This window comes from Catharus ustulatus, chromosome 14, assembly GCF_009819885.2.
Source record: "Catharus ustulatus isolate bCatUst1 chromosome 14, bCatUst1.pri.v2, whole genome shotgun sequence".
NCBI classification, from domain to species: domain Eukaryota; kingdom Metazoa; phylum Chordata; class Aves; order Passeriformes; family Turdidae; genus Catharus; species Catharus ustulatus.
In genome coordinates this window covers 7,865,963-7,888,094 of record NC_046234.1, presented here as the reverse complement: position 1 = coordinate 7,888,094, position 22,132 = coordinate 7,865,963, and the positions used below count along the sequence as shown (strand labels likewise).

Below are 22,132 nucleotides of genomic sequence, written 5' to 3'. Positions count from 1 at the left end.
CTTGCTGGGTTTTTGCAGCCTGGACAAACAGCCTGAGTTCTTTATGATCCCACTGGTGCCATTCCTACCTTGGGAAAGAGGATTTCAGTCCCTCCAGTCCCCTCAGCAATGTAAAATCACCCAAGGAATAGCAAGAGTTTGGCTGCTGGAAGGTTTTTGCTGGTTGGATTTGGAACTATGGAATCATGGAGTGGTTTGGGTTGGAAGGGACGTCAAAGCTCATCCCAGCCATGAGCAGGGACACCTTCCACCATCCCAGGGTGTTCCAATGTCCAGCCTGGCCTTGGGCACTTCCAGGGACAGGGATGTGGGGACAGGGATGTGGGGATGATGAGGTTTAGGGATGCTGGGGGGGATTTTCCTGTGAATTTATGGGATTTTGGGAGCTTGCACAGGATCAGAGCCTGAAGCTCCTCTCATTCCAAACCCCACAGTGGGATTTTAATTAACCCCAGAAAGGAAAACCCTGCACATGAAGGGTTGTGGGATGAAGGAATGTGGGGAGAGGGATGTGGGGACAGGGATGTGGGGACAGGGATGTGGGGACAGGGATGTGAGGACAGGGTAAGGGGACAGGGATATGGGGACAGGGATGTGGGACAGGGATACAGGGACAGGGATGCAGGCACAGGGATGCAGGGACGGTGGGGGCCGCTCGGATGGAGGCGGGGGAAAGGCGGAGGGAAGGCGGTCCCGGGGACAGCGAGGGACGGCGCTCGCCGCCTTCCCGGCCATAAAACGGCGGGGCCAGAGGCGGGCGGGCGGAGAGGAGCGGCGGGGATCGGCACGGCTCGGCTCGGCACGGCACGGCACGGCACGGCACGGCACGGCACGGCACGGCACGGCACGGCACGGAGCTGAGCGGCACGGAACGGAGCGGCCGGGCCGAGGTGAGCGGGGCGGCGGGGTCGGGGTTCCCTGGCTGCGGCAACCGGGCTGTCCCCGCTGCTGTCCCCGCTGCTGTCCCCGCTCATGTCACCCCGCTGTCACCGGGGCTGCTCTGCCTGTCCCCTCCAGCCGGGACAAAGGGGTGCGAGCCCCTGTGGCCACGGAATGGCCAGGGAAAGGGAACCAGAGTCGCTGCGGGAGGGGACTGGGAGCCGGGACCGCGCTGATCCTCCGTCCATCCTTCCGTCTGCTCCTTGCCCAGTCGCTCCTGGTTCAAGGAGGATTCTTCCCGGAGCCGGGAGGAGTGTGGCCGGGGAACGCGGGCTCAGCTCTGCCCCCGTGCCCGAAAGTGCCCGCAGAGTTCCGTCTTTGTCCTTTAGCAGCTCCCAATTTGTGTTGGGATCCTTCGGAGCGGCTCCTGGGAATCCTTTGGGCTGTTCCCTAGTGCTGGGGGTCCCAACCTCCGGGCAGACCCGGGGCAGCTCTCAGATCTCCCGGGGATGGGGCAGAGCTGGGGGTCAGCCAGGGAACCCCTTCCCTCCGTGTTCTCCCAAACGCCAGCACAGAGCACGGCACGGATCCAGGCTCGGGCTGCTGAGCCAGGTTTATGTAAGCTGCTGATTTGCAGTGTCAAGAGACATCCAAGAGCCGGCTTGCCTTTGGAAAATGTACAAATGTACAAACCCTCGGTGTCTGCCCCGAGGCTGCAGCAGCAGCCCGGGGTTTGTCTCGGTCCCAGCCCCTCGGAGAGGTTCTGCCACCTCCCAGCTTGGCCGCGAGTCCGTGTTGAGCACTTTCCAGGAGCAGGAGTGCCAAAAGGCTCTGTCCCTCTGTCCCCCGTGCCTCTGGGCGCTGCTGCCCCTTGTCCCCAGCCCCGGGGTGCTCCTTGCGTGCACCGCAACCCCTCCAGCCCCGGCTCTGTGCCGGAGCTCCTCCCTTGGCAGCCGCTCCTGCCCGCGGATGTCCCCAGGATGTCCCCAGGGTGTGACAGCCCTGCCTTTCCTGTTGTTGACAGCAGCCCCACGCCCCTGCACCTTCCTGGGCAGAGGGACCGAGTCTCTGCGCTGTGTGGGGAGCTCAGGTGGAGATCCACGGTCAGATCGAGGAGGGGGAGGTGGCTTTGGAAAATGCTGCCTGCTCCAGGAGCCAGGGACTGGGGAACAGAAATGACTTCCAGACTCCTGGAGAGACAAAAATCTGGTCCTGCCCTGCCTGCCGACACAAACCAGGAATTTAGAGGTGGCTTGGCAGTGCTGGGTTGGACTCTGTGATCTTAGAGGTCTTTTCCAACCTAAACAATTCTGTGATTCCACGTGTGATCTGGCTTGGGATCGTTTCCAATCACTTGGTACTGGAGCAATGGCTTGGGGTGATCTGCAGTCAGTTTGGATTGGGGCAATGGCTTTGGAACCCTTGGGATCTCCTGCAGTCAGCTGGGATTAGGGCACCTTGGGATCGTCTCCAATCACTTGGGATTGGGGTGATGGCTTGGGATCCTCTCCAATCGTTTGAGATTGGGGCAATGGCTTCAGGCTCCTTGGGATCCCCTGCAGTCATTTGGGATTGGAGCCCCTTGGGATCGTCTCCAATTATTTGGGATTGGGACCCCTTGGGATCCTCTCCAATCATTTGGCATTGGGGCAATGGGAACTCTTGGGATTGTCTCCAATAATTTGGGATTGGGAACTCTTAGGATTGTCTCCAACCATTTGGGATTGGGACCCCCTGGGATCCTCTGCGTGCAGCTGGGATCAGGGCACTGGGCCGTGTCTCCTGCCCATTTTCACGGGTTCTGCCCTTTCTGTGCCGCAGGTGGGAGCAGCGGGAGCTCGCCATGGCCCTGGCAGAGCCCGCGGGCTGCGCCCCAGGCAGCGAGGACAGCGCCCCGTTCCCCGACATCATCGAGCTGAACGTGGGGGGCCAGGTGTACATCACCCGGCACCCCACGCTGCTCAGCGTGCCCGGCTCGCTGCTCTGGGAGATGTTCTCGCAGAAGAACACGCGCTCGCTGGCCCGCGACAGCAAGGGCCGCTTCTTCGTGGACCGCGACGGCTTCTTGTTCCGCTACATCCTGGATTTCCTGCGGGACCGGCGGCTGGTGCTGCCCGAGCACTTCCCGGAGCGCGGCCGGCTGCAGCGCGAGGCCGAGTACTTTGTGCTGCCCGAGCTGGTGAAGCTGCTGGCGCCCAAACTCAGCGAGCAGAACTCGCTGGGGGATGATCCGTGCCAGAGCGACCCCGAGGAGCCGTCCCCCGGCGGGGACACCGCCCGCAGCCTGGCCTCGGCCGCCGCCGCGCTGCCCGGTGCTACCGGAGCTACCGGCGCTACCGGCACCGAGGGGCGCCGCGCTGGCTTCATCACCATCGGCTACCGCGGCTCCTACACGCTGGGCAGGGACAGCCAGACGGACGCCAAGTTCCGCAGGGTGGCCCGGATCATGGTGTGCGGCAAGACCTCGCTGGCCAAGGAGGTTTTTGGGGACACCTTGAACGAGAGCAGGGACCCAGACAGGCCCCCGGAGAGGTACACGTCCAGGTACTACCTCAAATTCACCTTCCTGGAGCAAGCCTTCGACAAACTGGCCGATGCCGGCTTCCACATGGTGGCCTGCAACTCCACGGGCACCTGTGCCTTCGCCCACGAGCAGACGGATGACAGGATCTGGACCTCTTACACCGAATATGTTTTCTATCGTGAGTGACACAAAACCAACCCTCCACCAACCAACCACTGACCGTCCCTTTCCTGTCCCGTGCTGGCTGTGGCCTAGAAGGTAGAGATCCGTCCCTGAATCCCGGCGTCCTCCCTTTGCCTCCTTTTCTCAGTTGGTTCTTGGGGTTGTTTTCCCTCCTCCTTGCTCCACGTTGAACCTGCCCAGCTCTTCCTGCTGACCACCAACCTTCCTCCCTCTGCCCGGCCTCTGCAGTGGCTCCCAACCCTCCCTGGATGTGTGGACTCTGTGGACACTGCTGTGGACGTGGGGTGGGTGGGAGGGCTGGGACGCTGCTCCAGGCTGGAATTCCTGCAGCTGGATGGGCTCGGACGCTGGACTGGGCTCTCTGTCCATGGGATCCTGCTGCACGCACTGGGACCTGCTGGGGGGCTGGGAGAGGAATCTTTGGGATAAAGACATGGGAAAGGTGGGGAGCAGAGCCGGGGAGGGGGTGGGGGTTGGAAAATCAGCACGGCTGGATTGGCAGGAGCCCTGTAAGCAGCTTAGCCTGAGACTGGCGGCGCTCGGGAAGGGGAGAGGCTCCCCCTGTGCTCACAGCTCTGAGCTGAGACATCGCCACGGCTCTGGGATGCCTCGGGAGGGGATTTTGGGGGGAATTTGGGGAGGGTGGGAGGGGCAGATGTTGTGTGAGGGAGGTGGGGGGGAGTGGGGAAGGCTTGACGTGTTTGGGGTGTAAAATGCTTATACAGCTCTGCAAATCCTTGGAGCCTTGTCAGCCACAAAGTCCCTTCATTGTTTCTTGGGAGCACACTGGGAATCACAGGGATGATTTTGGAATGTTCCAGTGGTGGTCAGGGCACAGCTTTACCCAGGAAAGGGAATTTTGGCCATTTTGGTGCTCTCCTGTGAGGTGTCTCCAACCCCTCTCTCCTCCCAGGGCTGGAGCTGCTGCTGCTCTCCCCACTGGGCAGTGCAGAATGAGGGGACAGCCCGGGGTGGCCGTGTGCCCACGTGCCCAGGTGGCACAGGGCAGGGCAGGCTCCCTGAGAGGGTTCCAGGAGGACAAGGAAGGAAGGGACACGGAGTTATGGGAGCTCTGTGCCCTGCTCTGGCCCTGCTGGCCCTGCTGGGCAGGATCCCAGGGCAGCACATCCCCAAGGCCAGCCCTGGCTGAGGCCCAGCCCCAGCTCTGGCACACGGCCTCAGCCTGCAGAGGAGGTGACCCTGATGTCCCTGTGTGCTGCCTGTGCCTGTCCCCAGGTGCTCTGCCACCCATTCCTGGCACCCACCACCTATTCCTGGCACCCACCACCCATCCCAGCACCCACCATCTACTCAAGACACCCATCAGCCATCCCTGGCAGCCCCTCTCCATTCCTGCTCCTGCACCCTCCATTTCTGTTCCTCCACCCTCCATCCCTCTTCTGCCACCTATCCCTGCTCCCACACTCCATCCCTGCTCCCACACTCCATCCCTCCTCCCCCACCCTCCATCCCTATTCCCCACTCTCCATCCCAGTACCCACCATCCCTGAATCCACATTCCCAGCTATTCCATCCCAATTCCCACCCTCCATCCCAGTTCCCAGACTGGCCCCAGCCCCAGTGAAGCTCCTGGAGCAGGGGCTGCAGGATCTCCTCCCTGCCTGCACAGCATCCAAGGATTCCTGCTGGGGATCCATGTGGGAGGGAAGTTTGCAGCTGCAGAGCAGGGAGGGCTTTGGGGCCAGCAGAACTTTCAAACCAGGTCCTCCCTCCCTCCTGAAGAAGGGGAAGGCAAAAACGGTATTTTGACAATTTTCATGGTCCTGTTTCCTCATTCCAACAACCTCTGGAAGAGGAAATGACAAAGGGACAAAAAAAAGGGAACTTGAGCTCTGTGTGCACACAAAGAAAACCTTTAAATAAAGGGGGAGGGGACCTGCATTCCGTATTTGCTTTACTGTTTTTGAACTCAAGGTTTTCCTAAGCAAAGAAATTGCTGCCTTGTGGGACATGGGGCTGTTTTGATGTTTTTTCCCACTGGAACTGGGTTGAAAAATTGATCTCCCATGAGGAGGAATTTTTGCCTGAGGGAGAAACCAGAACGGCAGAGTCACTATTACGGGGGTTTTGATGTGGCAGGTTTTGGGATCGGGGCTGTTCGACCCAATCCCCGCAGGAAACACGAGCAGGGGTTATTCCTGAATCCTTTCAGAGCCCTGTGGATTTCCTGGAAACTGAGACTTCATGGAAAAATCCTTTGATTGAGATCCATGTCCACAGAAACACACCCGGTTTGGGGCTGTTTCTTTCCTTTGAATATATTTATTTACAGAAAAAGTGTCCTTGTCATGGCTGGGAGGAGAGCTTGGCTCATTTGATCCCCAGGAAAGACCCTGGATCAGATGGAAATTTGCAGGGAAATGGTGGCATGGAAAAGCATCTCAGGGATCGTTCCTGCTCTGAACAATCCTGGCAAGTTGGGAAGAGCCAGGCAGGGAATGGCTGGGAGCTCCTGGGGCCTCAGGGACACAGTGGAGAAACAATTCCCTGATGCTGCCTGGATTTCCTGGGAATTTTACAAGAATATTCCCGTATTCTTTGATTCCAGACCTCAAACTCCTGCTGGGCTGTCCCTTGGGTTTGCCCAAATCACCCAGACCTGTTCTGCTGGTTCCAGCTTCGTGCTCCCCTGAGCATCTCCCACCCCCAGGGAAATCCAGCCTGGGGCAGCTCCTGGATTTGGACCTGCAGTTGGTTTTTCCTCCCCACCAAGAGGACAGGACCCTGCTCCTCACCTTGCTAAGCCAGTGCCAACCAGCTTGAGCCAAGCTCCAGGTGCTGCTGGAGGTGCTGCTGGCAGCATCCCGCTCTTTTCCAGGAGCTCCATCCCAAATCCTCTCCACCCACTGCATTCCCAGGGTTTGGGAGAGGTTTGGGGTGCCCCAGCTCATCCCTGGGAATGCTGACAGCCCAAGGGAGGGCACGTGGGCAGAGCACACCTGGAGCAGGGGTGGCTGGCACGTGCCAGGGGGGATTATCCACCTTGGCCAGGAAAACCAGGGCTGCCAGGGATCCCTGGGATTATTTTAATCTGCCCTTCACTGAGCACTCAGCAGCTTCTCTCGTCCTGCTGGGGGCTGGGATGGTTTGGGATGGCTTTGGGATGGGTTTGAAGGTGGTGACATCCCAAGGGGTCTCACCACAGAGCCCAGCACACACCAAGGGATGTTTCCAAAAATTGCTCCCCGAGGGGGGAGCATAACCCAGCCTCTCATTTCGAGATTCCAGGAAAACCCTCCATTTTTTTATTCCCAAAATAAAAACCCTCCAAAATGGAAAACCCTTCATTTTTTTATTCCCAAAATAAAAGCCCTGCTGGGAGGGAGGCAGGGCAGGAGCTGGGGCTGGCTCTGCTTTCCCAGGCAGGCACCTGCCCACAAATTGCTGGGTGCTCCTCACAAAAACTGAGCTTAAGGAAAAGCCAAATCCCATCTGACTCCATCAGGCCCTTCTGCCACCCCTGGAGAACATCTGGGAGCCAGATGTGTCCTCATTTCTGGCTCCAGCCCCTCTCCAAGGGGAGCTTTTGGTGGCACAGGAGTCCCAATGCTGAGCTCTCCCTATCCCATGGGACTGGCAGGAGGACAAGGAGAGTCCTGTGAGGACTGACAAAAAATCCCATTCCCAGCCCTGAAATCTCATTCCCAGCCCTGAAATCCCATTCCCAGCCCTGAAATCCCATCCTTTTTTTCCCAGGTTTGTTCATTCCCATGTTTGTTCATTCCCAAATCCAAGGGGTTTGATGGAATGTTGGAATAGAGAGGATTTGGTGGTGGAGGAGCACGGAGAGAGGAGAAGCAGCTGGAAGTTGGAAGCAGCTTCTTCCTCTGTCACATACCCAGGGAATGGTTTGGAAAGGACCTTGGAGCTCCTCCAGTCCAGTCCCATCCCTGCCAGAAACAGGAAAAACTTTCCCCATCCCAGGCTGCTCCAGCTCCCTCCAACCTGAACCAAATCTTAGGAATTTTAAAAATAAACCCCCAAAACTCCCTTAAACAACACAGGCATCCAGAATTGGGGAAAAAAACCACTGGAGAGAGGGGGGATTTTCCAATTCCTGGTGCAGAAATGCAGCCTGGATGCTTTGTTTAGGAGGGGTTTAACAAAACCAGGGTTTAGGCTCAGTCTAGCAGCTGCAGCTGCTGTGTCTGAGCACAGAGACCTCTGGGGCTGTGGGGAGCAGGAGAGGGAAGGCAGAGCAGTGTTTGGCTCTCTTGGAAGTTTTGGGAGCTGTTGGCTGTGTTGGATTCCGGAGAATTTTCCAAATAAATCTCGTTCAAGCCGCGCTGACAGTCTGTGCTGAGCTGGAGCAGGCTGGACTTGAGGGTGTCCAGGTGGTTTTCTTCAAAGGCTCTGGCAGTCCAAAAGGTTTTTCTTCACTCCAGGTGATGGATGGTTGGGAATTTCCACCCCCCCTGCTGCAGGATCTGAGGGAAAGATGTTCCTGCAAAGAACCCAAAACAGATTCCACCTAAATCACTCTGCATCCCCAATGTTTGCTGTGCCTCCTTTCCCTCCTCCAGGGAAAATCCTAAATCCAGGAGTGCAGAGAATTAACCCTTAAAGGATTAACCCTCCCTTCACCCCCCACACCCCTGAAAACTTCTGTCAGGAATAAATTTAAATTTTTAATTAAAATTTAATGCATTTTTTGGTTTCCCACCCAAGCCAGCCTGGGATTCTGGGATTCCATGAGCTGGAATTTTTTAAGGAAGATGGAGCCTGGCCTTGTGATGGCCCTGTGCCATCATTCCAAGGATCCCTGTGGGATGCAGGCAGGAGCAGCACCTTGTTCCCTGGACATGAGATCCCTGGAATGCTCCCAGGGAATCCCAGCCCCTTCCCACCATGAGGGGCTGCAGATTTTGGGACCATTTCACGAGGGGAAAACGCCTGAAAAAAAATCAGATTTTCCCCTCAAAATTCAGCTTTTGAGCTCCCATACCCTCAGAACCATGGAATATTCCCAACTGGGAATCCCCACAGGGATCATCCAGTCCAGCCTTGCAGGGATTGGGGTTTGTTTGGTTTTGATTTGAGGCCCCTTCTGGGACAAGGGAGGGCCCAGCCCCAAAAACCCAAACAAAGCCCAAATGTTTAGGGCTCAAAGATGAAAAGAATAAATAAAGGAAACTGGGGGAAAAAAAGGGGGAAAAAAATCAAGCTTTGTGCTGTGGGATTGGCTGGACAGGGAGTGTTTGTTGGGATCAGATGAGGAGTGCACAGAGCCAGGGAATATTTGGGGACTCAGAGCACCCAAAGGGACAACAAAACAACCCCAAAGTGGGGCTTGTGCCTCACCCAGCTCGCCCTGCCTCAGTTTCCCCAGCCCCAGCGTGGGGAGAGGAGTCCCTGGGGAGGACTGGGATCCTCTCTGGGATGCTCTGGGCAGCAGAGCCATGGAAAGGATTTCCCAGGAGCTCCCTCACCCCTGGGCAAATCCTGGTTCTGCTGATTTATCCTGCCCACACCTGGAACCCCAAGCACAGAGAGAATATTCTAAAATACTCTAACAGTTTGGAGAGGCTCATCCAGTTCCATGGGCAGGGACCCCTCCGTTATCCCAGGATTTTCCAACCTCCATCCAACATTTCCCCCTCTCATTCCAGCTGTTTCAAACCAGCAGGATAAATCAGGGGAAACAAATCCCCGCCGAGTTTCACTGCTCGGCCCAACTGGGGATCACTTCCTTAGGGCTGAGACTTTAAAAAAAAACCAAAACAAAAACCAAAAAACCGGGATAAACCCAAATCCTTCCCCTCTCCGGCAGAACGAGGGATTAGAGCTCGTCTGGTGCTCCCTGGAATTATTCCCTGAGCACAGCCATTATTCCCATTAGTCCCTAATTTGCTGTTAATGGAGCGTTTTAATCAACTGCGAGGATTAAAAGTCGCAGAGGAGCCCGGGGAGCGGCCTTTTCCAGCTGCAGGGATGCTGAGCCGGGCTGGGAGGGTTTGAGGGAGAGGGAATGGGGACAGGGACAGGCTAAAAAGTGACATTTCAGGAGCAGAGGCCGCACTGAAATGAGAAAAGAGAGAAGTAAACAGGAAATTGTTTCGCAACCAAAAGCTCGCCCTGCTCCTCTCCTCCGCCACGGACCCAAAGGTTTCCCAGGAAAGGATTTTTCCCTGGATCCTGGGATGCTCTCGGATCTCCTTGGAGTGTGGGGGTGCAGCAGCAAACCCGACACCCCAAAAATCCCCTTGTCCATAGAGGGGAACCCGCAGATCCCCCAGACCCCACCGCAGGCAGGAGCTCCCATCGCTCCGAGAGATCCCAGCAGGGATTTTGGAGCAGGAAGAGCCTCCCTGGCGTTTGGGATTCCCGAAATCCTTTGAAATCCTGGAAAATTCCCAGTTTCATCCCTGTCGCTGGGAATGTCCCGTCCTCCTTCAGTGGCTTCAGTGGAGCAGCTCCAGACCTGAGGGAAGCCAATGTTTCCCGTTTTATCCCTAAATTATTATTGTTATTTGCGTGCCTGGAGGGATTTAACACAACCCCCAGCGGAACACACACACACACACAAAACAAAAAACAAAAAACCATTAACTTCACGCCACAGCCTTTAACTGGAATTGGCTCCAGGGGAACTGAAATCCCCAGGTCCTGGTTTGGAAGGATTCCCAGTCTTCCCGAAATCTTCCAGCAGGAAAGCTGAGCAGCAGCGGGCACTGCGGGGCTGTGATAAGGCGCTGATCCAAACACTCCTCCCAATCCTGAAATTTCGGATGTTTTAATTCCCCCCATCCCAGCAAACCGCAGCCCTGGAAAGCGCAGCCGCTTCCTTCCAGCGGGATTAATTCGTGTTTGGGTGAGGAATGAGGTTTTGGCAGCCCGGATCTGCACCGGGAGCGGTTCCCCTCCCCCTGGAGCTGAGGTCATCCAGCAGAGCCATGGACATGAGGGACAAACTGTCCTGGCTGCTGGCAGCCCGGGCTCGGCAGGGCCGGGAATCCTCTCCGTGTTCCGGGTCCCTTCCCGGGTTTGGTCCCAGGTTCATTCTTCTGTTTGGATATCCTAGGTTTGTTCATTCTCAGGTTTTTTCATTCCCAGATTTGTTCTCAAATTCATTCCCAGGTTCGTTCCCAGGTTCATTCCCAGGTTTGTTCCCAGATTTGTTTCCAGGTTTGGATGTCCCAGGTTCATTCCCAGGTTTGGATATCCCAGGTTTGTTCATTCCCAAGTGCATTCCCAGGTTTGTTCATTCCCAGATTTGTTCTCAAGTTCATTCCTGGGTTCATTCCCTGTTTCCAGGTTCATTCCCAGATTTATTCCCGGGTTTGTTTCCAGGTTCATTCCCAGATCCCAGGTTCATTCCCCTGTTTGAATATCCTAGGTTTGTTCATTCCCAGGTTTTTTCATTCCCAGATTTGTTCTCAAGTTCATTCGCAGGTTTGTTCCCAGGTTTGTTCCCAGATTTGTTCCCAGGTTTGGATATCCCAGGTCTGTTCATTCCCAGATTTGTTCTCAAGTTCATTCCTGGGTTCATTCCCTGTTTCCAGGTTCATTCCCAGATTTATCCCCAGGTTCATTCCCCTGTTTGGATATCCCAGGTTTGTTCATTCCCAGGTTTTTTCATTCCCAGATTTGTTCTCAAGTTCATTCCCAGGTTCGTTCCCAGGTTCATTCCCAGGTTTGGATGTCCCAGGTTCATTCCCAGGTTTGGATATCCTAGGTTTGTTTATTCCCAGGTTCATTCCCAGGTTCATTCCCAGGTTCATTCCCAGGTTTTTTCATTCCCAGATGTGTTCTCAAGTTAATTCCCAGGTTCGTTCCCAAGTTTTTCATTCCCAGGTTCATTCCCAATTTTTTTCCCAATTTTTTCCCCAGGTTTGGACATCCCAGCAGGGCTGGCTCCTCCTGGGGCAGGCTCATCCCTGGCTGTGCATCCCCTCCTTCCCACCCTGGGCCTGCTCCTTCCAGCTGGGGCTGATCCTGCCTGCCCTGCTCGAGTTCCCCCCGAATCCTGCAGCACCAGCACGGCCTGGAATCATGGAATGGTTTGGACTGGGAGAGACCTCAAAGCCCATCCCATCCCACTGATCCCATCCCATCCCATCCCATCCCATCCAATCCTATCCCGTCCCATCCCATCCCATCCCATCCCATCCCATCCCATCCTAGGGACGCTTCCCCTATCCCAAGCTGCTCCAAGCCCAATCCATCCTGGCCTTGGACACTTCCAGGGGCAGCCACAGCTGCTCTGGGAATTCTATCCCAGCACCTCCCCACCCTCCCAGCCAGGAATTCCTTTCCAGGATCCAACATCTGCAATGTGGAGGGGTCGCTGTGACCTCCTGTGCTCATGGCCATCCCAGATGAGTTCCCAGCTCCCTGCACCATCAGATAATTGATTGGATCTGGGATGGAAGCACTGGAGTGCTCGTGGCCATCCCAGATGAGATCCCAGCTCTGTGCACCCCCAGATAATTGGCTGGATCTGGGATGGAGGCACTGGAGGGGGCTGGGAGCAGCTGGGCTGTGCTCAGAGCAGCTCTTCCCTGCTGATCCATTTTTCGGTTGCTTTATTCTGTTTGTGGGGCTTCTTTTTTCTCTTTTTTGTGATTCCAAAGACCGAAATCAAATCAAACAAAAACCCCAAGCCATTATTGGAATAATAGGAGCTCGGTGCCGCTGGTTTAAAGGGATTTAATTCCAACCTTAAAGCCCGGAGTGCTGCAATTTCCTGATTAATTCTTCCCCAATAAAACAAGGATAAAGCCTCTCCTGGCCTTGCCCCTGCTCTCCCTTCCCCAGGTGAACATTCCCAGCTCTCTCCTGAGGCTCTGGAGTTTATTTAAATCCCACCAAGGTATTCCCAAGGCACATTCCCATGTTTGTCACTCCCTCCACCCCAATGGAAGATTCTCCATCAGAGCTGACCCCAAGTTCCTTCCCCACCAACCTCCACCATCCCATTATCCCATTTTCCTCTTGGCTGTTTCCCCTTTCCTGGGTAATAAAAACCCTTCATCCCCAGATGGCCTCTCGGGAACATCCCATTATTCCATTATTTATATGTTTGGAATGAACTCTTGATTCCATCCCTCCTTTTCTCTCCCTTAATAAGCTTTTAATCCGTGCTGGAAGTTCAACAATCCCCCCTTGGCTCCAGAGTTTCCTTAAAAGCCTCTTGGATGGCCTTTGTCCAAAAGCCCTCAGGAAAATGAAATAACTGCTCTCCATTAGCCACGAATTTGTGGACTGAACATAAAACCAAGGGATTTTTTTTCCCCCTCCATGTTTATTAGAAGGGTTTTAATTCTGCTTTTAATTATGATTTCGATTTTATGAATACACAGCCACAGTTCCCAAATGTGCTCAGGTAAACCATTTATTCCATGGGAAAAAAATGCACATTTGCGCTTGATTTGGTGCCAAATTGGTCATTAATGAAGCTTCAGGATTAATAAGAACCAGGGGCAAATTTCTCAGGAAGGGCAGGAAACAGTGCAGAAAATCTTTTTTTTTTTTTTTTTTTTTTTTTTGGTAAAAAATGTGTTTATTCCTGCAGCTCCCAAATGGAACATCCCCATTTTCCCCTTTCCAACAATATTTCAGGATTAAGGGTAATTTTCACCTCTCCACGTCATGTTGATGGGTTTCCAGGGAAAACTCCAATAGCAACCAGCTCCAACCAGGCAGAGTCACCTCATTCCAGCCCACTTTGCTTCCAATAAAAACCCTGGAATTAATAAAGCACTTGGGAATGACTCCAGCCTTTCCCTCCTTCTCTGCAAGCAGAAAACAGGTTCTTGACCCATTTTCCAGCTGAGGCTTTCTGGGATGGAGAGCAGGGAATATTCCTCAGGCTCCCAGGGTGACTCCTTCCATTTTTCCAGCAGAAAAAACTTCTTGGGTTGTTGTGATGCCCAAGGGCTTGATCTGATCCCAAATCCCAGGGAAGGGATGTACCAGGACTTTGCTTTGTCCCTGCTCCCATGGATCATCTTGGATCAAAATTCCCTTTCCAACAATTCCCAGTTTTTGCTGGAGCAGGGGCATCTCCTGCTGAAATTGGGATGAGGTTGAGATTGAGAATTTTTCCACGGATTAAGGGGGAGTTGGGTTATTCCTGACTTCCAAAAGGCAGGAAATGTTGGGAGGAGCCCAGATATTTTGGGAAAGCACCATAAAACCTGTCTGGGCTCATGGCACATCCAAGGGGAAAATCCCAGGGAATGATTTTTCATGGGACAGAACCGCAGCGCTCGTTTTCCTGGCGTCCCTGTCCAGTGGGGATCGTGGATGTGGAACAGCAGAATTCCATGGTTTTGGAGCAGAACCCAGACCTACACTTGGGTGTGGATGTGGAACAGCAGAACTCCATGATTTTGGAACATGGATCCAGACCCACACGTGGGTGTGGAACAGCAGAATTCCATGGTTTTTGAGCATGGATCCAGATCCACATGATGGTGTGGATGTGGAATTACAGAATTCCATGGTTTTGAACCATGGATCCAGATCCAAACCTTCTCCTTTGTTTCCAGGTCCCGTTGTGCGAGGCCAACTCTCCAGGCAGCTCTCCAGGCACTGCAGCCTTCCAGGTAAATCCATGGAAAAAACCTGGAGGTGGGTGAAGGAAAATCCCAAATATTTGAGTTTCAGCAGTGCCTGTGATTCCCAAGTGTCCCAGTGCTTGGAATATCCCCAGGCCACCGTGTTTTGGATTTGAGGCTGGAATTGGATTCCTCCAAGCTCCCAGGCTCTGAAATCTTCCCAAACCCTGGGGAGCAGCGAGCGCCTGCCTGAAATTTGAGATAAAACGGGATTCACATGGTTTTCCTGGCGGAGCACAGCACGGACAGGCAGCACATGGCGGGGTTTTGTTATCCCTGGGGTGAGGGAAAACCAGGACAGAGCAGCTCCTCTGCCCCCAGGGATTAACCCAAAACCCCAGAGAGCCGACGGGAGGTGCTGGAAGTGGAACAAACTTCCAGAAAGCTCCGCCAAGGTGTGCAAAGCCTCTGGAAGGAGCAAAACCTCCCTCAAACCTCCCTGGGCTCCTGGCGCCGCTCCAGCCCCCGCCTCCTCTTCCCAATCCTATTAGAATTAGAGGGATAGAGCTATAAGAGGAAAAGTCCATCCCCAGAGCAGCACTGGCAGCTTTAAATCTTTGATAAGCACCAGCTGCAGGTCAGCACGTGGAAGTGGGAATGCAGCAGCCTGGAGCTCTGCTGGGATTTTGGGAATGCCTGGAGCTGTGCAGATGAAACTAGGGAGCCTCAGCTTTGCTCTTATTCCACAGAAAATCCTTCCTCTTCTGCTTTTGTGCCAGGAATTCCACTCCAAGCCACATTCCCTGGGATACTCATTGGGATTAGGAACAGAGTGGTGACCACAGAGCCCCTGCAGGAAGCTGGTGGTCCTGGAAAGTGCCAGGAGTTGTCTCAGGAGCCACAATTAATGAGGGAGGCCTCATGAATTAATTAATGGGCACAGGGCATGCTGGCATCCTGCTGCCTTCTCCTGGAGGCTGCTCCTTCTTCTGGATCATAATGGATCATGGAGCTCCAGCCTGGCCAGGCTGTCTTGGGGTAAATTCCTGCTCTCCTGGTTCCTGAACACCAAACCCTGCTCAGCTGTGGGATTTGGGGAGCTGGAGCCATTCCCAGTTCCATCCCCTGCTTCCCATGGCCGGGTGGAGCAGGATTGGTTTTATCCCAAATCAGGGCAGCCTTGGCCAAAGTCTTCATCCAGCTCTGGAAGAGCAGGGTTAGGTGGGATATTGGGAAGGAATTCCTGGCTGGGAGGGTGGGGAGGTGCTGGGATAAATTCCCAGAGCAGCTGTGGCTGCCCCTGGATCCCTGGAAGTGTCCGAGGCCAGGCTGGACAGGGCTTGGATCACCCTGGGGTAGTGGAAATGTCCTGGGTGATCTTTGTGGGTGATGATTCCGTGATTCCCTGATTCCCTGTGATTCCCTGCCTGGTGGGAAGAGCTGTGGAACTGGAGCATTCATGGCACCAACTCCTCTCTGTGCCCACGGGATGATCCCGTTCCAACGCTCGGCCATGGAGAGGCAAATCCCTTGGATGGGGCAGGAACTGGATCCAAAGCCTCATCCAGGCTGTGTGGCAAATGGAATCATCTGGAAATGTCAGGGGGAAAAAAGATGGAAAGCAAAAGCACTAATCCCAGTGTGGGATGAACACTTTGTATTCCTCCCAGTTTGTAAATCCATGCAAATGAGGCAAAAAGGAAAGTTAGGGATAGAAAGCTTTAGGAAAAACATGAGGAACAGCAATTCCTGGTGGGAAATGTGGGATGTGGTTACAGGCACTGCTCAAAGCTCAAGGGTCACCCCAAGAAGGGTTTGGGATTTTCCTGATCCCTCCTCAGTGTGGCACTCTGGGAGGTGCTGATTCCACTCCCATCCACCACCCTCCCCACATTCCCTCTGCAGCATTTCCCTTCTAAGGTTTTCTCCTTTGGCTGTGGATTTTTAGGAAGCTCCTGGCTCAGCCTTCCCGTTCCCGAGCCTTTGGAACCAGAGCAGAGCCCCAAAAAACCCATGTCCTCTTCTGAGCCCATCCTGGACCTCAAGGGAGACACGGCAGAGGCACTTCCAGGTGAGAACCAGCACTTCCAGGTGGGAATTAGAACTTCCAGGTGGGAATTGGCACTTCCAGGTTGAAATCAACACTTCCAGGTTAGAGCCAGCCCTTCCATGCCGGCTGCAGCTCAGGCTCACCAGGAGCTGCTCGTCTTGGATGGATTCTTGGCAAAGCTTTGCCATCCATGCTGTTGATCACTAATCCCAATAATTAGGCAGGGCGTAGAATCATGGAATTATTTAGATGGGGAAAGACCCCCAAGACCATTCCCAACCATTCCCAAGTGTGGCACTAACCCATGTCCCCAAAAGCCACATCACCAGGGATTTTAAATCCCTCCAGGAGTGGGAATTGTGCCAGGCCTGGAAAAACTTTTTTGCGGGAATAAAGGGTTTATCCAAAGGGGCCAGGAGGGAAAGCTGCTTTTGCTCCACGTGCTCCCAAGCCCTCCCAGCCCAGGCAGATGTTGTGCTGATGCAAAGCAGGATGGCTCTGCTGGCTCCCATCAGCCAAGGGCTCCGCGCCATCACCGCAGTTTGACCTCTGCTGTCTGAATCCGTCATAATTCCCGTCCCGGCCAGAAAGCTGAGGGGCTGCTCTGGAAAAGCGAGAGGGAATCGAGTGGTCACGCAAAGCCTTGGCGTGGGGCAGCTGCTGCACTTCCAGGGACATCCCACAGCTCCTCCCACTCCCATCCCTGTCATCCCAAAGGATTTGGGGAGGAGCTGCAGGGAAAAGCAAAAGTGCCCTTGGAGAGGAGCAGAGAGAGCTGGGAGACATTTGGAGGGAGATTGGGAGGCTTGGGAGAGGGAATTTGGGAGAGGCAATTTGGGATACCTTCAGAGAGAGAATTTAGGAGACTTTTGGAAGGGGGGTTTTGGGAGACCTTTGGATAGGGGATTGGGAGACTTTGCAGAAGGAACTTGGGATACCTTTGAAGAAGGAATTTGGGAGGCTTTTGGAATGAGGGATTTGGGAGACCTTTGGAGATAGGATTTGTTATTCTTTTCCCTGTTTTCCTGGGAATGCCAGAACCGGAGCAAATTAGAGCAGATGTTCAATTAATCAGTGGCAGGGAATATCCACTGCTAAATGTGTGTATTTTATATATGTGGATAAAAATAAGTGGGGGGAAAAAAGATACTCGGGCTGCACAGATCCACAGGAAACTGCCTAAAACTGACAGCAGAGCTGCCCCCCCTCAAAAAAAAAAAAAATTAAAAAGGGAATGTTTTGGAAACAAGAACAGCTGCACAGGGGAAGGATTGAATTGCAGGAATCAACTGTGGTTGAAAGCAGCCAAAATTCCAGCCCCAAACACCGCTCCCCTCGCTCAGCTCTTGGGCGTGGGTCCTGCCAGCTCCAGGGAGGGCAGGAAATCGGGAAAATCGGGAGGAATTGGAGATGAAAGACGCCCTGGGATGAACCAGGAGCAGTAATTAGGTGCTGATGGATATCGGCTCGCTCAGGGGGTGGAGTGGCGAGGGCTGATTTAGATCCCGGCGGGAGCTGGCCGGGAATTAAAGGCACAAAAAGCTTGGGCGGGTTTGTTCCAGCTCCAAGGGATTGAAGTGCTGGATGACAAAAGGTGGCAGAGTCAGATCTCCATCTATCAGTCCCGACACACGGGCGGATTGAAAGGCTCAAAAGGTCGGAATTGCTCAGCATCCCATGCTCAGGAGTCATGGAATAGAATCCCAGACTGGTTTGGGTTGGAAGGGAATTTAAAGGTCACCTAATCCCATGGCAGGGACACCTTCCACTGTCCCAGGCTGCTCCAAGCCCCGTCCAGCCTGGCCGGGGACAGGGCCAGGGATGAGGCAATGCAGCCACAGATTCCAGGCTGGAGGCATTCCCACATTCCAGCCGTTCCTGCAGCCTGTGGACATCCACGAGCACTCAGCAAACACCGATTTAATTTAGATTAAGGATCTCCGGGGCATTTCCTGCAATCACATTGTCCCTACATGGAGCGAGACCCTGCAAAATCAAAAATCCTAATAAAACTGTCACTCGTTCCCAGAGCAGCTGGGTCCCTGGGAGTGTCCAAGGCCTGGCTGGACATTGGGGTTGGAGCATCCTGGGATAAAGGGAAGGTGTCCCTGCCGTGGAATTGGATGAGCTTTGAGGTCCCACCCAACCCAAACCATTCCAGGACTCCATGATTCCCATAAAAGATGGAACTGTGAGCACATCTCCCATAATTCCTGCAATTCTCGATCTTTCCCTCACAGAGAACCTGGGAGGAGCAGGGGACCAGAGCTCCTGCCCACCAAGGGACACCCCAGGGAGCGGAAATCCCACGGAGTACACGGAACCAAGGCCAGCAGGTACCAGTGTCCACCTCGGGGAGCTGCACCTTCCCCCCAGGGAACCTCAGGAAAATTCCCAAAAACCCTGATCCCACCTTGCCTGCTCCTGGCAGCACCTGTATGATGGAGAAAAATCTGGATTTCCTTCCCAGGCCTCCAAGGTCTTTCAGGAGGTGCCTTTTGTTGTTGGGAATTTTATTTTTTTCCCCCCAGCTTCTTGCTGAGCTTTTCCAACAGCAGGAATGGATGACAAAAGGAGAATCCAGGGAGAGTCAGGCTGGGGTTTCTGCGCCACGAGTTTGGGGCTCCAGCAGCTCTCTGCACCTGAGCCTGCTCCTGCCAAGGGATTGGGATTCCCTGGGGATTCAGCCGGGATCATGGCACTGCCAGGGCTCTGGGTACCAGGGAAGCTCCCAGTGCTGCTCCCAGCTGGATTAATCCCACAGAACAGAACAATTCGTGCAGAGTCAGGTCCTGAGATTGATGAGATCCAGCAGAGGAATGGGAGCAGCTGGTTTGGGTTGGGTGTTGGGATGCTGAGGGTTCAACCTGAGCATCCTGGGGATGTCCCACAGCTCCCAAACCCAACTCTCCCAGCTCATTTGGAAACTTTTATCCATCTGCTTTTGGCCCACATCACCCAAATTTGAGAGGGATTTTAAGAACTGAGACATTCCAAGCCATGTGAGGTCCTGGTTTTTCCATTTAAACACTGGAGGGAAAGGAGAAATGAAGCCATGGAGGAGAAACACGGAATGGTTTGGGATGGAAGGACCTCAAAGCCCATCCAGTGCCACCCCTGCCATGGCAGGGACACCTCCCACTGTCCCAGGCTGCTCCAAACCCCATCCAACCTGGCCTTGGACACTGCCAGGGATCCAGGGGCAGCCACAGCTGCTCTGGGCACCCTGTGCCAGGGAGGAATTCCTTCCCAATATCCCATCCAATCCTTTCCTGCTCAGGGTGCACTCAAGGGGGCACCTCCCCCTTGTCCAGTTACTCCTGGACCTTGAAAAAATCCCTCCATGGTTATTTTGGGAGAAATAGGGAATGGAATGGAATGGAATGGAATGGAATGGAATGGAATGGAATGGAATGGAATGGAATGGAATGGAATGGAATGGAATGGAATGGAATGGAATGGAATCCTGGAGCCCGGTGGGGTGTGAGCAGCACATCCCTGATTTGGGACCACCCAGGAATGAGGGAGCTGAGGGGAGGTGAGGAATGGCAGCAAACCCAGAGCTCAGAGCCTGGGCCCCAGCTCCAGCCCCTGCCGCAGCCTCTGGAATAACAAAGCGCTGTCCCCGAGCCGCGGGGTGGGGACAGAGTGTGCTGCCCACAAAACCACCGGTAATTGTCCCCAGCAGGATCCCGGCGGCTCCGCAGGGCGGCTCGGAGGCGTCGCTGCTGAATTTAATTGGAGCTCTAAAGCACAAGCGGCACCGGGGATGGAAAATCTGGCGGAGAAAGGATGGGAAAAATCAGCCGGGTTCCCCAGAGGGACACTCGGGACTGTGGGGTGGCCTTGGATCACCCGAGGGGTGGCACCCCCTGGATGCCAGACAGGGGCTCCAAATGTGAGGAGGGATAAAGGAAAAAATGGGGTCTTTGTCCAAAGCTGCAGGAAAGAGCAGGACACGGAGGATTTATTATGGAATAAATCCAGAGGAAACCACAGGGCTGCTGCAGGGCTGGAGCCAGGCTGGGAGAGCTGGGGGTGCTCACCTGGACAGGAGAAGGATCCAGGGAGAGCTCAGGGACTGAAGGGGCTCCAGGAGAGACAAGGAATGGAGGGACAGGACACAGGGAATGGCTCCCACTGCCACAGGGCAGGGATGGAGGGGATTTTGGGCAGGAATTCCTGCCTGGGATGGAACTCCCAGAGCAGCTGTGGCTGCCCCTGGATCCCTGGCAGTGTCCCAGGCCAGGCTGGACATTGGGGACAGTGAAAGGTGTCCCTGCCATGGCAGGGCTGGCACTGGATGGGATTCAAGGTTCTTTCCCACCCAAACCATTCCAGGATTTCTGAAGGAAATTTTAGGGATGTGAGTTTGTAGCTGGCACCAGCCCTGGCAGAGCACCCAAAGGACATCAGGATGGTGGGATGTGAGGAATATTCAGGAGCCATTCCTGGAAACCTGGATTGGCTCTCAGCCTGGTGATCTGAACAGTTCTTTGTGCCTTAGACAGGAATAATGGGATGCAAAACTGAAAACTTTGGAAAATAAATGTTATCCTGGAGCAGCCGCAGTCATGGGATGCTCTGGGAGCTGAGATGCTGGAGAGGAGCTGAAGGATTTGAATTTATTCCCCAGCTCAGCTGAATTCCTCCTGGGAATTTGGGTGCTTAAATTGCCCAGCCTCAGCTCCACATTTCCCAAAAAGCAGCTCCCAGGTTCACAGATAAGATGATTAAAGCAGCTTCGAGCCTTCATCCCATCACTCAAAGAATTTGGGGCAAAGATTCATCCCTGCAATTCCCGGAGAGATTTGCCAACGAAAATCCAGCCTTCAAGGGTTCTGCTCACTGATGGGTGACATTCCTGCTCCCCACCTCCAGCAACTGCAGAGGCTCAGCAAATTTCAGAACGGGGGGAAAAGAGGAGGAAGGGAAAAGGGGAAAATAAATCCAAGCTTGTTTTTACAGAAGTTTTCAAGGAAAAGGAAAATCCCTCTTGACATTTTCTGCTTCCATGCAGGGGACAAATGTAGGGTAGAGGATTTGAAATAGGAGTGGTTTGTTCCTTGTTTTGTGTCTCTGCCACTAGGTGTATTTTTAAAAGAATTCCCAGCAGGTCTCTCATGTCTCTCACGTTCCTCAGCTTCCTCAGCTTCTTGGGCTTCCTGGGCTTCTTGAGCTTCCTCATCTTTTTCAGCTTCCTGAACTTCCTCTCTTCCTCATCTTCCTCATCTCCTTCATCTCCCTCCCCTCCCTCCCCTCCCTCCTCTCCCCTGCTCACACTCCTCTCCTCTTTCCTTCCCAGCCCTGGAGGAGCCGAAGCAGAGCCCCAGGACGAGGCAGGACCTGCCTGACCCCGGGAGTTCGGGAACCCCCTGCCCTGCTGAGCCCATCCCTGGCACAGACCCCGAGGCAGAGGTGAAGGATCCCAGCCCCACCAACTCCCTGCCATGGCCAGAAGCTCCCGAGGAGCTCCCGGCCCGCCCCAACACCCTGGACTTCTCCAAATCGCTGAAGAAGCTGGAGGAGGTGAAGCAAGCGGTGCAGCGGCGGGGCAGTGACCGCGCAGTGGTCAAGGAGAACGGCCTGGAGGCCACTGTGGCCACCAGCACGGCCACCAGCACGGCCACCAGCACGGCCAGCAGCGAGGAGCAGCGGGCTCTGCAGTCAGAGCTGGGCAGGTGCATCGAGGAATTCCGCAGGATCAAGATCCCGGTGGCTTTTCCCAACAAGAAGCGGCAGTGGCAGAGCGAGCTGCTGAGGAAGTACCAGCTGTGAGGATGGGGCTCTCCAGCTGTTCCAGCTGTGGCACAGCCTGTCCACGCTCCCAAAAGGAGGAGCAGAGGTGGCTCCTGAAGGCTGTGCAGATGTTGGGAGGCTCTCCAGCCTGTTCCCACCATGGAGGGGCTGCTCCGTGTCCTCAGCAGGACAAGGACGGATGGCCAGGGTGATGTGCAGCAGGAATTCCCACAT

The 22,132-nt window shown here is 54.5% G+C and overlaps 2 protein-coding genes across 2 annotated transcripts; both read left to right on the top strand.

The window, feature by feature from the left end:
* Positions 1-837: 837 nt before the first annotated feature.
* LOC117003051 (BTB/POZ domain-containing protein KCTD8-like) lies at positions 838-4,206 on the top strand. The gene is made up of 2 exons (XM_033072675.1): positions 838-890; positions 2,701-4,206. Exon 2 carries the CDS (start codon positions 2,723-2,725, stop codon positions 3,587-3,589), a length of 867 nt encoding a protein of 288 aa, XP_032928566.1. The 5' UTR covers positions 838-890; positions 2,701-2,722; the 3' UTR covers positions 3,590-4,206.
* A 9,794-nt stretch (positions 4,207-14,000) lies between these two features.
* On the top strand, positions 14,001-22,132 carry LOC117003052 (BTB/POZ domain-containing protein KCTD8-like). Its single transcript, XM_033072676.1, has 4 exons — positions 14,001-14,157; positions 16,058-16,180; positions 18,400-18,495; positions 21,465-22,132. Exons 1-4 carry the CDS (start codon positions 14,004-14,006, stop codon positions 21,935-21,937), a joined length of 846 nt encoding a protein of 281 aa, XP_032928567.1. The 5' UTR covers positions 14,001-14,003; the 3' UTR covers positions 21,938-22,132.

Excerpts from the sequence above, each read along its gene's own strand:
- LOC117003052 (XM_033072676.1), top strand. The coding sequence starts at position 14,004 with ATGGATCCAGATCCACATGATGGTGTGGATGTGGAATTACAGAATTCC. Across the intron at positions 14,158-16,057 it reads CAGGCACTGCAGCCTTCCAG|GAAGCTCCTGGCTCAGCCTT; the intron begins GTAAATCCATGG and ends GTGGATTTTTAG. Across the intron at positions 16,181-18,399 it reads CACGGCAGAGGCACTTCCAG|AGAACCTGGGAGGAGCAGGG; the intron begins GTGAGAACCAGC and ends TTTCCCTCACAG.
- LOC117003051 (XM_033072675.1), top strand. The coding sequence starts at position 2,723 with ATGGCCCTGGCAGAGCCCGCGGGCTGCGCCCCAGGCAGCGAGGACAGC.